Source organism: Eucyclogobius newberryi, unplaced genomic scaffold (assembly GCF_026437365.1).
Source record: "Eucyclogobius newberryi isolate DKJ021-1_F unplaced genomic scaffold, fEucNew1.0.hap1 SCAF_6, whole genome shotgun sequence".
Lineage (NCBI taxonomy): Eukaryota > Metazoa > Chordata > Actinopteri > Gobiiformes > Gobiidae > Eucyclogobius > Eucyclogobius newberryi.
Window position 1 is genome coordinate 1,647,005 of NW_027316278.1, and position 15,747 is coordinate 1,662,751.

A 15,747-nucleotide genomic window follows, 5' to 3' on the forward strand; every position below is an offset into this window, starting at 1 on the left:
GGTCTAAACCAGGTCTAAACCAGGTCTAAACCAGGTCTAAACCAGGACTAAACCAGGACTAAACCAGGTCTAAACAAGGACTAAACCAGGTCTAAACCAGGTCTAAACCAGGACAAAACCAGGACTAAACCAGGTCTAAACCAGGTCTAAACCAGGTCTAAACCAGGTCTAAACCAGGTCTAAACAAGGACTAAACCAGGTCTAAACCAGGTCTAAACCAGGACAAAACCAGGACTAAACCAGGTCTAAACAAGGACTAAACCAGGTCTAAACCAGGTCTAAACCAGGACAAAACCAGGACTAAACCAGGTCTAAACAAGGACTAAACCAGGTCTAAACCAGGTCTAAACCAGGACAAAACCAGGACTAAACCAGGTCTAAACCAGGTCTAAACCAGGTCTAAACCAGGTCTAAACCAGGTCTAAACAAGGACTAAACCAGGTCTAAACCAGGTCTAAACCAGGTCTAAACAAGGACTAAACCAGGTCTAAACCAGGTCTAAACCAGGACTAAACCAGGACTAAACCAGGTCTAAACCAGGTCTAAACCAGGACTAAACCAGGTCTAAAACAGGTCTAAACCAGGTCTAAACCAGGACTAAACCAGGTCTAAACCAGGTCTAAACCAGGTCTAAACCAGGTCTAAACAAGGACTAAACCAGGTCTAAACCAGGTCTAAACCAGGACAAAACCAGGACTAAACCAGGTCTAAACCAGGTCTAAACCAGGTCTAAACCAGGTCTAAACAAGGACTAAACCAGGTCTAAACCAGGTCTAAACCAGGTCTAAACCAGGACTAAACCAGGTCTAAACAAGGACTAAACCAGGTCTAAACCAGGTCTAAACCAGGACTAAACCAGGACTAAACCAGGTCTAAACAAGGACTAAACCAGGTCTAAACCAGGTCTAAACCAGGACAAAACCAGGACTAAACCAGGTCTAAACCAGGTCTAAACCAGGTCTAAACCAGGTCTAAACCAGGACTAAACCAGGACTAAACCAGGTCTAAACCAGGTCTAAACAAGGACTAAACCAGGTCTAAACCAGGTCTAAACCAGGACAAAACCAGGACTAAACCAGGTCTAAACCAGGTCTAAACCAGGTCTAAACCAGGTCTAAACCAGGACTAAACCAGGACTAAACCAGGACTAAACCAGGTCTAAACCAGGACTAAACCAGGTCTAAACCAGGTCTAAACCAGGACAAAACCAGGACTAAACCAGGTCTAAACCAGGTCTAAACCAGGTCTAAACCAGGTCTAAACCAGGTCTAAACAAGGACTAAACCAGGTCTAAACCAGGTCTAAACCAGGTCTAAACCAGGACTAAACCAGGTCCAAACAAGGACTAAACAAGGACTAAACCAGGACTAAACCAGGTCTAAACCAGGTCTAAACCAGGACTAAACCAGGTCTAAAACAGGTCTAAACCAGGTCTAAACCAGGACTAAACCAGGTCTAAACCAGGTCTAAACCAGGTCTAAACCAGGTCTAAACAAGGACTAAACCAGGTCTAAACCAGGTCTAAACCAGGACAAAACCAGGACTAAACCAGGTCTAAACCAGGTCTAAACCAGGTCTAAACCAGGTCTAAACCAGGTCTAAACAAGGACTAAACCAGGTCTAAACCAGGTCTAAACCAGGTCTAAACCAGGACTAAACCAGGACTAAACCAGGTCTAAACAAGGACTAAACCAGGTCTAAACCAGGTCTAAACCAGGACAAAACCAGGACTAAACCAGGTCTAAACCAGGTCTAAACCAGGTCTAAACCAGGTCTAAACCAGGACTAAACCAGGACTAAACCAGGTCTAAACAAGGACTAAACCAGGTCTAAACCAGGTCTAAACCAGGACAAAACCAGGACTAAACCAGGTCTAAACCAGGTCTAAACCAGGTCTAAACCAGGTCTAAACCAGGACTAAACCAGGTCTAAACAAGGACTAAACCAGGTCTAAACCAGGTCTAAACCAGGACAAAACCAGGACTAAACCAGGTCTAAACCAGGTCTAAACCAGGTCTAAACCAGGTCTAAACCAGGTCTAAACAAGGACTAAACCAGGTCTAAACCAGGTCTAAACCAGGTCTAAACCAGGACTAAACCAGGACTAAACCAGGTCTAAACAAGGACTAAACCAGGTCTAAACCAGGTCTAAACCAGGACAAAACCAGGACTAAACCAGGTCTAAACCAGGTCTAAACCAGGTCTAAACCAGGTCTAAACCAGGTCTAAACCAGGTCTAAACCAGGACTAAACCAGGTCTAAACAAGGACTAAACCAGGTCTAAACCAGGTCTAAACCAGGACAAAACCAGGACTAAACCAGGTCTAAACCAGGTCTAAACCAGGTCTAAACCAGGTCTAAACCAGGTCTAAACAAGGACTAAACCAGGTCTAAACCAGGTCTAAACCAGGTCTAAACCAGGACTAAACCAGGTCCAAACAAGGACTAAACAAGGACTAAACCAGGACTAAACCAGGTCTAAACCAGGTCTAAACCAGGACTAAACCAGGTCTAAAACAGGTCTAAACCAGGTCTAAACCAGGACTAAACCAGGTCTAAACCAGGTCTAAACCAGGTCTAAACCAGGTCTAAACAAGGACTAAACCAGGTCTAAACCAGGTCTAAACCAGGACAAAACCAGGACTAAACCAGGTCTAAACCAGGTCTAAACCAGGTCTAAACCAGGTCTAAACCAGGTCTAAACAAGGACTAAACCAGGTCTAAACCAGGTCTAAACCAGGTCTAAACCAGGACTAAACCAGGACTAAACCAGGTCTAAACAAGGACTAAACCAGGTCTAAACCAGGTCTAAACCAGGACAAAACCAGGACTAAACCAGGTCTAAACCAGGTCTAAACCAGGTCTAAACCAGGTCTAAACCAGGACTAAACCAGGACTAAACCAGGTCTAAACAAGGACTAAACCAGGTCTAAACCAGGTCTAAACCAGGACAAAACCAGGACTAAACCAGGTCTAAACCAGGTCTAAACCAGGTCTAAACCAGGTCTAAACCAGGACTAAACCAGGTCTAAACAAGGACTAAACCAGGTCTAAACCAGGTCTAAACCAGGACAAAACCAGGACTAAACCAGGTCTAAACCAGGTCTAAACCAGGTCTAAACCAGGTCTAAACCAGGTCTAAACAAGGACTAAACCAGGTCTAAACCAGGTCTAAACCAGGTCTAAACCAGGACTAAACCAGGTCCAAACAAGGACTAAACAAGGACTAAACCAGGACTAAACCAGGTCTAAACCAGGTCTAAACCAGGACTAAACCAGGTCTAAAACAGGTCTAAACCAGGTCTAAACCAGGACTAAACCAGGTCTAAACCAGGTCTAAACCAGGTCTAAACCAGGTCTAAACAAGGACTAAACCAGGTCTAAACCAGGTCTAAACCAGGACAAAACCAGGACTAAACCAGGTCTAAACCAGGTCTAAACCAGGTCTAAACCAGGTCTAAACCAGGTCTAAACAAGGACTAAACCAGGTCTAAACCAGGTCTAAACCAGGTCTAAACCAGGACTAAACCAGGTCCAAACAAGGACTAAACAAGGACTAAACCAGGACTAAACCAGTTCTAAACCAGGTCTAAACCAGGACTAAACCAGGTCTAAAACAGGTCTAAACCAGGTCTAAACCAGGTCTAAACCAGGACTAAACCAGGTCTAAACAAGGACTAAACCAGGTCTAAACCAGGTCTAAACCAGGACAAAACCAGGACTAAACCAGGTCTAAACCAGGTCTAAACCAGGTCTAAACCAGGTCTAAACAAGGACTAAACCAGGTCTAAACCAGGTCTAAACCAGGTCTAAACCAGGACTAAACCAGGTCCAAACAAGGACTAAACAAGGACTAAACCAGGACTAAACCAGGTCTAAACCAGGTCTAAACCAGGACTAAACCAGGTCTAAAACAGGTCTAAACCAGGTCTAAACCAGGACTAAACCAGGTCTAAACCAGGTCTAAACCAGGTCTAAACCAGGTCTAAACAAGGACTAAACCAGGTCTAAACCAGGTCTAAACCAGGACAAAACCAGGACTAAACCAGGTCTAAACCAGGTCTAAACCAGGTCTAAACCAGGTCTAAACCAGGTCTAAACAAGGACTAAACCAGGTCTAAACCAGGTCTAAACCAGGTCTAAACCAGGACTAAACCAGGTCTAAACAAGGACTAAACCAGGTCTAAACCAGGTCTAAACCAGGACTAAACCAGGACTAAACCAGGTCTAAACAAGGACTAAACCAGGTCTAAACCAGGTCTAAACCAGGACAAAACCAGGACTAAACCAGGTCTAAACCAGGTCTAAACCAGGTCTAAACCAGGTCTAAACCAGGACTAAACCAGGACTAAACCAGGTCTAAACAAGGACTAAACCAGGTCTAAACCAGGTCTAAACCAGGACAAAACCAGGACTAAACCAGGTCTAAACCAGGTCTAAACCAGGTCTAAACCAGGTCTAAACCAGGTCTAAACCAGGTCTAAACCAGGACTAAACCAGGTCTAAACAAGGACTAAACCAGGTCTAAACCAGGTCTAAACCAGGACAAAACCAGGACTAAACCAGGTCTAAACCAGGTCTAAACCAGGTCTAAACCAGGTCTAAACCAGGTCTAAACAAGGACTAAACCAGGTCTAAACCAGGTCTAAACCAGGTCTAAACCAGGACTAAACCAGGTCCAAACAAGGACTAAACAAGGACTAAACCAGGACTAAACCAGGTCTAAACCAGGTCTAAACCAGGACTAAACCAGGTCTAAAACAGGTCTAAACCAGGTCTAAACCAGGACTAAACCAGGTCTAAACCAGGTCTAAACCAGGTCTAAACCAGGTCTAAACAAGGACTAAACCAGGTCTAAACCAGGTCTAAACCAGGACAAAACCAGGACTAAACCAGGTCTAAACCAGGTCTAAACCAGGTCTAAACCAGGTCTAAACCAGGTCTAAACCAGGTCTAAACAAGGACTAAACCAGGTCTAAACCAGGACTAAACCAGGACTAAACCAGGACTAAACCAGGACTAAACAAGGACTAAACCAGGTCTAAACCAGGTCTAAACCAGGACAAAACCAGGACTAAACCAGGTCTAAACCAGGTCTAAACCAGGTCTAAACAAGGACTAAACCAGGTCTAAACCAGGTCTAAACAAGGACTAAACCAGGTCTAAACCAGGTCTAAACCAGGTCTAAACCAGGTCTAAACCAGGTCTAAACCAGGTCTAAACCAGGACTAAACCAGGACTAAACCAGGTCTAAACAAGGACTAAACCAGGTCTAAACCAGGTCTAAACCAGGACAAAACCAGGACTAAACCAGGTCTAAACCAGGTCTAAACCAGGTCTAAACCAGGTCTAAACCAGGACTAAACCAGGACTAAACCAGGTCTAAACAAGGACTAAACCAGGTCTAAACCAGGTCTAAACCAGGACAAAACCAGGACTAAACCAGGTCTAAACCAGGTCTAAACCAGGTCTAAACCAGGTCTAAACCAGGTCTAAACCAGGTCTAAACAAGGACTAAACCAGGTCTAAACCAGGTCTAAACCAGGACAAAACCAGGACTAAACCAGGTCTAAACAAGGACTAAACCAGGTCTAAACCAGGTCTAAACCAGGACAAAACCAGGACTAAACCAGGTCTAAACAAGGACTAAACCAGGTCTAAACCAGGTCTAAACCAGGACAAAACCAGGACTAAACCAGGTCTAAACCAGGTCTAAACCAGGTCTAAACCAGGTCTAAACCAGGTCTAAACAAGGACTAAACCAGGTCTAAACCAGGTCTAAACCAGGTCTAAACCAGGACTAAACCAGGTCCAAACAAGGACTAAACAAGGACTAAACCAGGACTAAACCAGGTCTAAACCAGGTCTAAACCAGGACTAAACCAGGTCTAAAACAGGTCTAAACCAGGTCTAAACCAGGACTAAACCAGGTCTAAACCAGGTCTAAACCAGGTCTAAACCAGGTCTAAACAAGGACTAAACCAGGTCTAAACCAGGTCTAAACCAGGACAAAACCAGGACTAAACCAGGTCTAAACCAGGTCTAAACCAGGTCTAAACCAGGTCTAAACAAGGACTAAACCAGGTCTAAACCAGGTCTAAACCAGGTCTAAACCAGGACTAAACCAGGTCTAAACAAGGACTAAACCAGTTCTAAACCAGGTCTAAACCAGGACTAAACCAGGACTAAACCAGGTCTAAACAAGGACTAAACCAGGTCTAAACCAGGTCTAAACCAGGACAAAACCAGGACTAAACCAGGTCTAAACCAGGTCTAAACCAGGACTAAACCAGGACTAAACCAGGTCTAAACAAGGACTAAACCAGGTCTAAACCAGGTCTAAACCAGGACAAAACCAGGACTAAACCAGGTCTAAACCAGGTCTAAACCAGGTCTAAACCAGGTCTAAACCAGGACTAAACCAGGACTAAACCAGGACTAAACCAGGTCTAAACCAGGACTAAACCAGGTCTAAACCAGGTCTAAACCAGGACAAAACCAGGACTAAACCAGGTCTAAACCAGGTCTAAACCAGGTCTAAACCAGGTCTAAACCAGGTCTAAACAAGGACTAAACCAGGTCTAAACCAGGTCTAAACCAGGTCTAAACCAGGACTAAACCAGGTCCAAACAAGGACTAAACAAGGACTAAACCAGGACTAAACCAGGTCTAAACCAGGTCTAAACCAGGACTAAACCAGGTCTAAAACAGGTCTAAACCAGGTCTAAACCAGGACTAAACCAGGTCTAAACCAGGTCTAAACCAGGTCTAAACCAGGTCTAAACAAGGACTAAACCAGGTCTAAACCAGGTCTAAACCAGGACAAAACCAGGACTAAACCAGGTCTAAACCAGGTCTAAACCAGGTCTAAACCAGGTCTAAACCAGGTCTAAACAAGGACTAAACCAGGTCTAAACCAGGTCTAAACCAGGTCTAAACCAGGACTAAACCAGGACTAAACCAGGTCTAAACAAGGACTAAACCAGGTCTAAACCAGGTCTAAACCAGGACAAAACCAGGACTAAACCAGGTCTAAACCAGGTCTAAACCAGGTCTAAACCAGGTCTAAACCAGGACTAAACCAGGACTAAACCAGGTCTAAACAAGGACTAAACCAGGTCTAAACCAGGTCTAAACCAGGACAAAACCAGGACTAAACCAGGTCTAAACCAGGTCTAAACCAGGTCTAAACCAGGTCTAAACCAGGACTAAACCAGGTCTAAACAAGGACTAAACCAGGTCTAAACCAGGTCTAAACCAGGACAAAACCAGGACTAAACCAGGTCTAAACCAGGTCTAAACCAGGTCTAAACCAGGTCTAAACCAGGTCTAAACCAGGTTAAACCAGGTCTAAACAAGGACTAAACCAGGTCTAAACCAGGTCTAAACCAGGTCTAAACCAGGACTAAACCAGGACTAAACCAGGTCTAAACAAGGACTAAACCAGGTCTAAACCAGGTCTAAACCAGGACAAAACCAGGACTAAACCAGGTCTAAACCAGGTCTAAACCAGGTCTAAACCAGGTCTAAACCAGGTCTAAACCAGGTCTAAACCAGGACTAAACCAGGTCTAAACAAGGACTAAACCAGGTCTAAACCAGGTCTAAACCAGGACAAAACCAGGACTAAACCAGGTCTAAACCAGGTCTAAACCAGGTCTAAACCAGGTCTAAACCAGGTCTAAACAAGGACTAAACCAGGTCTAAACCAGGTCTAAACCAGGTCTAAACCAGGACTAAACCAGGTCCAAACAAGGACTAAACAAGGACTAAACCAGGACTAAACCAGGTCTAAACCAGGTCTAAACCAGGACTAAACCAGGTCTAAAACAGGTCTAAACCAGGTCTAAACCAGGACTAAACCAGGTCTAAACCAGGTCTAAACCAGGTCTAAACCAGGTCTAAACAAGGACTAAACCAGGTCTAAACCAGGTCTAAACCAGGACAAAACCAGGACTAAACCAGGTCTAAACCAGGTCTAAACCAGGTCTAAACCAGGTCTAAACCAGGTCTAAACAAGGACTAAACCAGGTCTAAACCAGGTCTAAACCAGGTCTAAACCAGGACTAAACCAGGACTAAACCAGGTCTAAACAAGGACTAAACCAGGTCTAAACCAGGTCTAAACCAGGACAAAACCAGGACTAAACCAGGTCTAAACCAGGTCTAAACCAGGTCTAAACCAGGTCTAAACCAGGACTAAACAAGGACTAAACCAGGTCTAAACAAGGACTAAACCAGGTCTAAACCAGGTCTAAACCAGGACAAAACCAGGACTAAACCAGGTCTAAACCAGGTCTAAACCAGGTCTAAACCAGGTCTAAACCAGGACTAAACCAGGTCTAAACAAGGACTAAACCAGGTCTAAACCAGGTCTAAACCAGGACAAAACCAGGACTAAACCAGGTCTAAACCAGGTCTAAACCAGGTCTAAACCAGGTCTAAACCAGGTCTAAACCAGGTCTAAACCAGGTCCAAACAAGGACTAAACAAGGACTAAACCAGGACTAAACCAGGTCTAAACCAGGTCTAAACCAGGACTAAACCAGGTCTAAAACAGGTCTAAACCAGGTCTAAACCAGGACTAAACCAGGTCTAAACCAGGTCTAAACCAGGTCTAAACCAGGTCTAAACAAGGACTAAACCAGGTCTAAACCAGGTCTAAACCAGGACAAAACCAGGACTAAACCAGGTCTAAACCAGGTCTAAACCAGGTCTAAACCAGGTCTAAACCAGGTCTAAACAAGGACTAAACCAGGTCTAAACCAGGTCTAAACCAGGTCTAAACCAGGACTAAACCAGGTCCAAACAAGGACTAAACAAGGACTAAACCAGGACTAAACCAGTTCTAAACCAGGTCTAAACCAGGACTAAACCAGGTCTAAAACAGGTCTAAACCAGGTCTAAACCAGGACTAAACCAGGTCTAAACCAGGTCTAAACCAGGTCTAAACCAGGACTAAACCAGGACTAAACCAGGTCTAAACCAGGTCTAAACCAGGACTAAACCAGGTCTAAACCAGGTCTAAACCAGGTCTAAACCAGGTCTAAACAAGGACTAAACCAGGTCTAAACCAGGACAAAACCAGGACTAAACCAGGTCTAAACCAGGTCTACACCAGGTCTAAACCAGGTCTAAACCAGGTCTAAACAAGGACTAAACCAGGTCTAAACCAGGTCTAAACCAGGTCTAAACCAGGACTAAACCAGGTCCAAACAAGGACTAAACAAGGACTAAACCAGGACTAAACCAGGTCTAAACCAGGTCTAAACCAGGACTAAATCAGGTCTAAAACAGGTCTAAACCAGGTCTAAACCAGGACTAAACCAGGTCTAAACCAGGTCCAAACAAGGACTAAACCAGGTCAAAACCAGGACTAAACCAGGTCTAAACCAGGACTAAACCAGGTCTAAACCAGAACTAAACCAAGTCTAAACCAGGACTAAACCAGGTCTAGACCAGGACTAAACCAGGTCTAAACCAGGTCTAAACCAGGACTAAACCAGGTCTAAACCAGGTCTAAACCAGGACTAAACCAGGTCTAAACCAGGTCTAAACTCACAGACTGCAGAGATGAGGAGGAAGAGCGTTGCCACAGACAGAAGTCCGGTGTCTTTCTTGCAGTAACTCAGGAGTCGCCCAAGAGTGGCCCCTGAGTTTGTGTCTTCAGGCTCCTCGTTGGCACCCGAGTCAGACTGGTCAGGATCCTGGACTTTAGACCTGGTCTGGTCCTCGGTCGGGTCCAGCAGCCGCTCAGTGTCTTCAGCTGACGACTGTGAAGAAAACAACAGAGTGAAACCTCCTCTTTCCTCAACACGTTCCTCAGCACTTTCCTCAGCACGTTCCTCAGCACGTTCCTCAGCACTTTCCTCAGCACGTTCCTCAGCACGTTCCTCAGCCTCAGCACGTTCCTCAACACGTTCCTCAACACGTTCCTCAGCACGTTCCTCAGCACGTTCCTCAGCACGTTCTTCAGCACGTTCCTAGGCACGTTCCTCAACATGTTCCTCAGCATGTTCTTCAGCACGTTCCTCAACACGTTCCTCAGCACGTTCCTCAGCACGTTCTTCAGCACGTTCCTAGGCACGTTCCTCAACATGTTCCTCAGCACGTTCTTCAGCATGTTCCTCAACACGTTCCTCGGCACGTTCCTCAGCACGTTCCTCAGCACGTTCTTCAGCACGTTCCTAGGCACGTTCCTCAGCACGTTCCTCAGCACGTTCTTCAGCACGTTCCTAGGCACGTTCCTCAACATGTTCCTCAGCACGTTCTTCAGCATGTTCCTCAACACGTTCCTCGGCACGTTCCTCAGCACGTTCCTCAAAACATTCCTCAACACGTTCCTCAGCACGTTCCTCAGCCTCAGCACGTTCCTCAGCACGTTCCTCAGCACGTTCCTCAACACGTTCCTCAGCACGTTCCTCAGCACGTTCCTCAGCACGTTCCTCAGCCTCAGCACGTTCCTCAGCACGTTCCTCAGCACGTTCCTCAACACGTTCCTCAGCACGTTCCTCAGCACGTTCCTCAGCACGTTCCTCAACACGTTCCTCAGCACGTTCTTCAGCACGTTCCTTGGCACGTTCCTCGGCACGTTCCTCGGCACGTTCCTCAAAACGTTCCTCAACACGTTCCTCAGCACGTTCCTCAGCACGTTCCTCAGCACGTTCCTCAGCACGTTCCTCAGCACGTTCCTCAGCACGTTCCTCAACACGTTCCTCAACACGTTCCTCAGCACGTTCTTCAGCACGTTCCTAGGCACGTTCCTCAACATGTTCCTCAGCACGTTCTTCAGCACGTTCCTCAACACGTTCCTCAGCACGTTCCTCAGCACGTTCCTCAGCACGCTCTTCAGCACGTTCCTAGGCACGTTCCTCAACATGTTCCTCAGCACGTTCTTCAGCACGTTCCTCAACACGTTCCTCAACACGTTCCTCAGCACGTTCCTCAGCACGTTCCTCAGCACGTTCCTTAACACGTTCCTCAGCACGTTCCTCAACACGTTCCTCAGCACGTTCCTCAGCACGTTCCTAAACACGTTCCTCAGCACGTCCCTCAGCACGTCCCTCAGCACGTTACTCAGCACGTTCCTCAGCACGTTCCTCAGCCTCAGCACGTTCCTCAACAGGTTCCTCAGCCTCAGCACGTTCCTCAGCACGTTCCTCAGCACGTTCCTCAACACGTTCCTCAGCACGTTCCTCAACACGTTCCTCAGCACGTTCCTCAACACGTTCCTCAGCCTCAGCACGTTCCTCACAGGTTCCTCAGCCTCAGCACGTTCCTCGCACGTTCCTCAGCACGTTCCTCAGGACGTTCCTCAGGACGTTCCTCAGGACGTTCCTCAGCACGTTCCTCAGCACGTTCCTCAGCATGTTCCTCAGCACGTTCCTCAGCACGTTCCTCAGAACGTGCCTCAGCGCGTTCCTCAGCACGTTCCTCAGCACGTTCCTCAGCACGTTCCTCAGCACGTTCCTCAGCACGTTCCTCAGCCTCAGAACGTTCCTCAGCACGTTCCTCAACACGTTCCTCAGCATGTTCCTCAGCCTCAACACGTTCCTCAACACGTTCCTCAGCACGTTCCTCAGCACGTTCCTCAGCACGTTCCTCAACACGTTCCTCAGCACGTTCTTCAGCACGTTCCTTGGCACGTTCCTCGGCACGTTCCTCGGCACGTTCCTCAGCACGTTCCTCAAAAAGTTCCTCAACACGTTCCTCAGCACGTTCCTCAGCACGTTCCTCAGCACATTCCTCAGCACGTTCCTCAGCACGTTCCTCAGCATGTTCCTCAACACGTTCCTCAACACGTTCCTCAGCACGTTCCTCAGCACGTTCCTCAGCACGTTCTTCAGCACGTTCCTAGGCACGTTCCTCAACATGTTCCTCAGCACGTTCTTCAGCACGTTCCTCAACACGTTCCTCAGCACGTTCCTCAGCACGTTCCTCAGCACGCTCTTCAGCACGTTCCTAGGCACGTTCCTCAACATGTTCCTCAGCACGTTCTTCAGCACGTTCCTCAACACGTTCCTCAACACGTTCCTCAGCACGTTCCTTAACACGTTCCTCAGCACGTTCCTCAACACGTTCCTCAGCACGTTCCTCAGCACGTTCCTAAACACGTTCCTCAGCACGTCCCTCAGCACGTCCCTCAGCACGTTACTCAGCACGTTCCTCAGCACGTTCCTCAGCCTCAGCACGTTCCTCAACAGGTTCCTCAGCCTCAGCACGTTCCTCAGCACGTTCCTCAGCACGTTCCTCAACACGTTCCTCAACACGTTCCTCAACACGTTCCTCAGCACGTTCCTCAGCACGTTCCTCAGCACGTTCCTCAACACGTTCCTCAGCCTCAGCACGTTCCTCACAGGTTCCTCAGCCTCAGCACGTTCCTCGCACGTTCCTCAGCACGTTCCTCAGGACGTTCCTCAGGACGTTCCTCAGGACGTTCCTCAGCACGTTCCTCAGCACGTTCCTCAGCACGTTCCTCAGCACGTTCCTCAGCACGTTCCTCAGAACGTGCCTCAGCGCGTTCCTCAGCACGTTCCTCAGCACGTTCCTCAGCAGGTTCCTCAGCACGTTCCTCAGCCTCAGAACGTTCCTCAGCACGTTCCTCAACACGTTCCTCAGCACGTTCCTCAACACGTTCCTCAACACGTTCCTCAGCACGTTCCTCAGCCTCAGCACGTTCCTCAGCACGTTCCTCAACACGTTCCTCAGCCTCAGCACGTTCCTCGGCACGTTCCTCAGCACGTTCCTCAAAACGTTCCTCAACACGTTCCTCAGCACGTTCCTCAGCAAGTTCCTCAGCACGTTCCTTAACACGTTCCTCAGCACGTTCCTCAACACGTTCCTCAGCACGTTCCTCAGCACGTTCCTAAACACGTTCCTCAGCATGTCCCTCAGCACGTCCCTCAGCACGTTCCTCAGCACGTTCCTCAGCACGTTCCTCAGCCTCAGCACGTTCCTCAACACGTTCCTCAGCCTCAGCACGTTCCTCAGCACGTTCCTCAGCACGTTCCTCAACACGTTCATCAGCACGTTCCTCAACACGTTCCTCAGCACGTTCCTCACACGTTCCTCAGCCTCAGCACGTTCCTCACACGTTCCTCGCACGTTCCTCAGCACGTTCCTCAGGATGTTCCTCAGGACGTTCCTCAGGACGTTCCTCAGCACGTTCCTCAGCACGTTCCTCAGCATGTTCCTCAGCACGTTCCTCAGCACGTTCCTCAGAACGTGCCTCAGCGCGTTCCTCAGCACGTTCCTCAGCAGGTTCCTCAGCACGTTCCTCAGCCTCAGCACGTTCCTCAGCACGTTCCTCAACACGTTCCTCAGCATGTTCCTCAGCCTCAACACGTTCCTCAGCACGTTCCTCAACACGTTCCTCAACACGTTCCTCAGCACGTTCCTCAGCACGTTCCTCAACACGTTCCTCAGCCTCAGCACGTTCCTCGGCACGTTCCTCAGCACGTTCCTCAAAACGTTCCTCAACACGTTCCTCAGCACGTTCCTCAGCACGTTCCTTAACACGTTCCTCAGCACGTTCCTCAACACGTTCCTCAGCACGTTCCTCAGCACGTTCCTAAACACGTTCCTCAGCACGTCCCTCAGCACGTCCCTCAGCACGTTCCTCAGCACGTTCCTCAGCACGTTCCTCAGCCTCAGCACGTTCCTCAGCACGTTCCTCAGCATGTTCCTCAACACGTTCCTCAGCACGTTCCTCAACACGTTTCTCAGCACGTTCCTCAACACGTTCCTCAGCCTCAGCACGTTCCTCACACGTTCCTCAGCCTCAGCACGTTCCTCACACGTTCCTCGCACGTTCCTCAGCACGTTCCTCAGGACGTTCCTCAGGACGTTCCTCAGGACGTTCCTCAGCACGTTCCTCAGCACGTTCCTCAGCATGTTCCTCAGCACGTTCCTCAGCACGTTCCTCAGAACGTGCCTCAGCGCGTTCCTCAGCACGTTCCTCAGCACGTTCCTCAGCACGTTCCTCAGCACGTTCCTCAGCCTCAGCACGTTCCTCAGCACGTTCCTCAACACGTTCCTCAGCATGTTCCTCAGCCTCAACACGTTCCTCAGCACGTTCCTCAACACGTTCCTCAACACGTTCCTCAGCACGTTCCTCAGCACGTTCCTCAGCCTCAGCACGTTCCTCAGCACGTTCCTCAACACGTTCCTCAGCCTCAGCACGTTCCTCACACGTTCCTCAGCCTCAGCACGTTCCTCACACGTTCCTCGCACGTTCCTCAGCACGTTCCTCAGCACGTTCCTCAGCACGTTCCTCAACACGTTCCTCAGCACGTTCCTCAGAAGGTGCCTCAGCGCGTTCCTCAGCACGTTCCTCAGCACGTTCCTCAGCACGTTCCTCAGCACGTTCCTCAGCACGTTCCTCAACACGTTCCTCAACACGTTCCTCAACACGTTCCTCAGCACGTTCCTCAACACGTTCCTCAGCACATTCCTCAGCATGTTCCTCAGCACGTTCCTCAACACGTTCCTCAGCACGTTCCTCAACACGTTCCTCAACCTCAGCACGTTCATCAGCCTCAACACGTTCCTCAGCACGTTCCTCAATACGTTCTTCAGCACGTTCCTCAACACGTTCCTCAACACATTCCTCAGCACGTTCCTCAGCACGTTCCTCAACACGTTCCTCAACACGTTCCTCAACCTCAGCACGTTCCTCAGCCTCAGCACGTTCCTCAACACGTTCCTCAGCATGTTCCTCAACACGTTCCTCAGCACGTTCCTCAGCCTCAGCACGTTCCTCAGCACGTTCCTCAGCACGTTCCTCAGCACGTTCCTCAGCACGTTCCTCAGCACGTTCCTCAGCACGTTCCTCACCACGTTCCTCAGCACGTTCCTCAGCACGTTCCTCAGCACTTTCCTCAGCACGTTCCTCAGCCTCAGCACGTTCCTCAACACGTTCCTAAGCACGTTCCTCAGCCTCAGCACGTTCCTCAGCACGTTCCTTAGCACGATCCTCAGCCTCAGCACGTTCCTCAACATATTCCTCAGCACGTTCCTCAGCACGTTCCTCAGCACGTTCCTCAACACGTTCCTCAGCACGTTCCTCAACACGTTCCTCAGCACGTTCTTCAGCACGTCCCTCAGCACGTTCCTCAGCCTCAACACGTTCCTCAGCACGGTCCTCAATACGTTCTTCAGCACGTTCCTCAGCACGTTCCTCAGCACGTTCCTCAGAACGTGCCTCAGCGCGTTCCTCAGCACGTTCCTCAGCACGTTCCTCAGCACGTTCCTCAGCACGTTCCTCAGCCTCAGCACGTTCCTCAGCACGTTCCTCAACACGTTCCTCAGCATGTTCCTCAGCCTCAACACGTTCCTCAGCACGTTCCTCAACACGTTCCTCAACACGTTCCTCAGCACGTTCCTCAGCACGTTCCTCAGCCTCAGCACGTTCCTCAGCACGTTCCTCAACACGTTCCTCAGCCTCAGCACGTTCCTCACACGTTCCTCAGCCTCAGCACGTTCCTCACACGTTCCTCGCACGTTCCTCAGCACGTTCCTCAGCACGTTCCTCAGCACGTTCCTCAACACGTTCCTCAGCACGTTCCTCAGAAGGTGCCTCAGCGCGTTCCTCAGCACGTTCCTCAGCACGTTCCTCAGCACGTTCCTCAGCACGTTCCTCAGCACGTTCCTCAACACGTTCCTCAACACGTTCCTCAACACGTTCCTCAGCACGTTCCTCAACACGTTCCTCAGCACATTCCTCAGCATGTTCCTCAGCACGTTCCTCA

At 48.9% G+C, this 15,747-nt stretch overlaps 1 protein-coding gene across 1 annotated transcript in view; it reads right to left on the reverse strand.

Moving 5' to 3' along the window:
- The window catches only part of abcb9 (ATP-binding cassette, sub-family B (MDR/TAP), member 9), a 46,719-nt gene that overhangs the window by 19,941 nt on the left and 11,031 nt on the right, over positions 1-15,747 (reverse strand). The window contains exon 2 of the mRNA XM_072432939.1: positions 9,546-9,771. Coding sequence (XP_072289040.1) covers positions 9,546-9,771 — 226 coding nt within the window. The remainder of the gene's footprint in view (positions 1-9,545; positions 9,772-15,747) is intronic.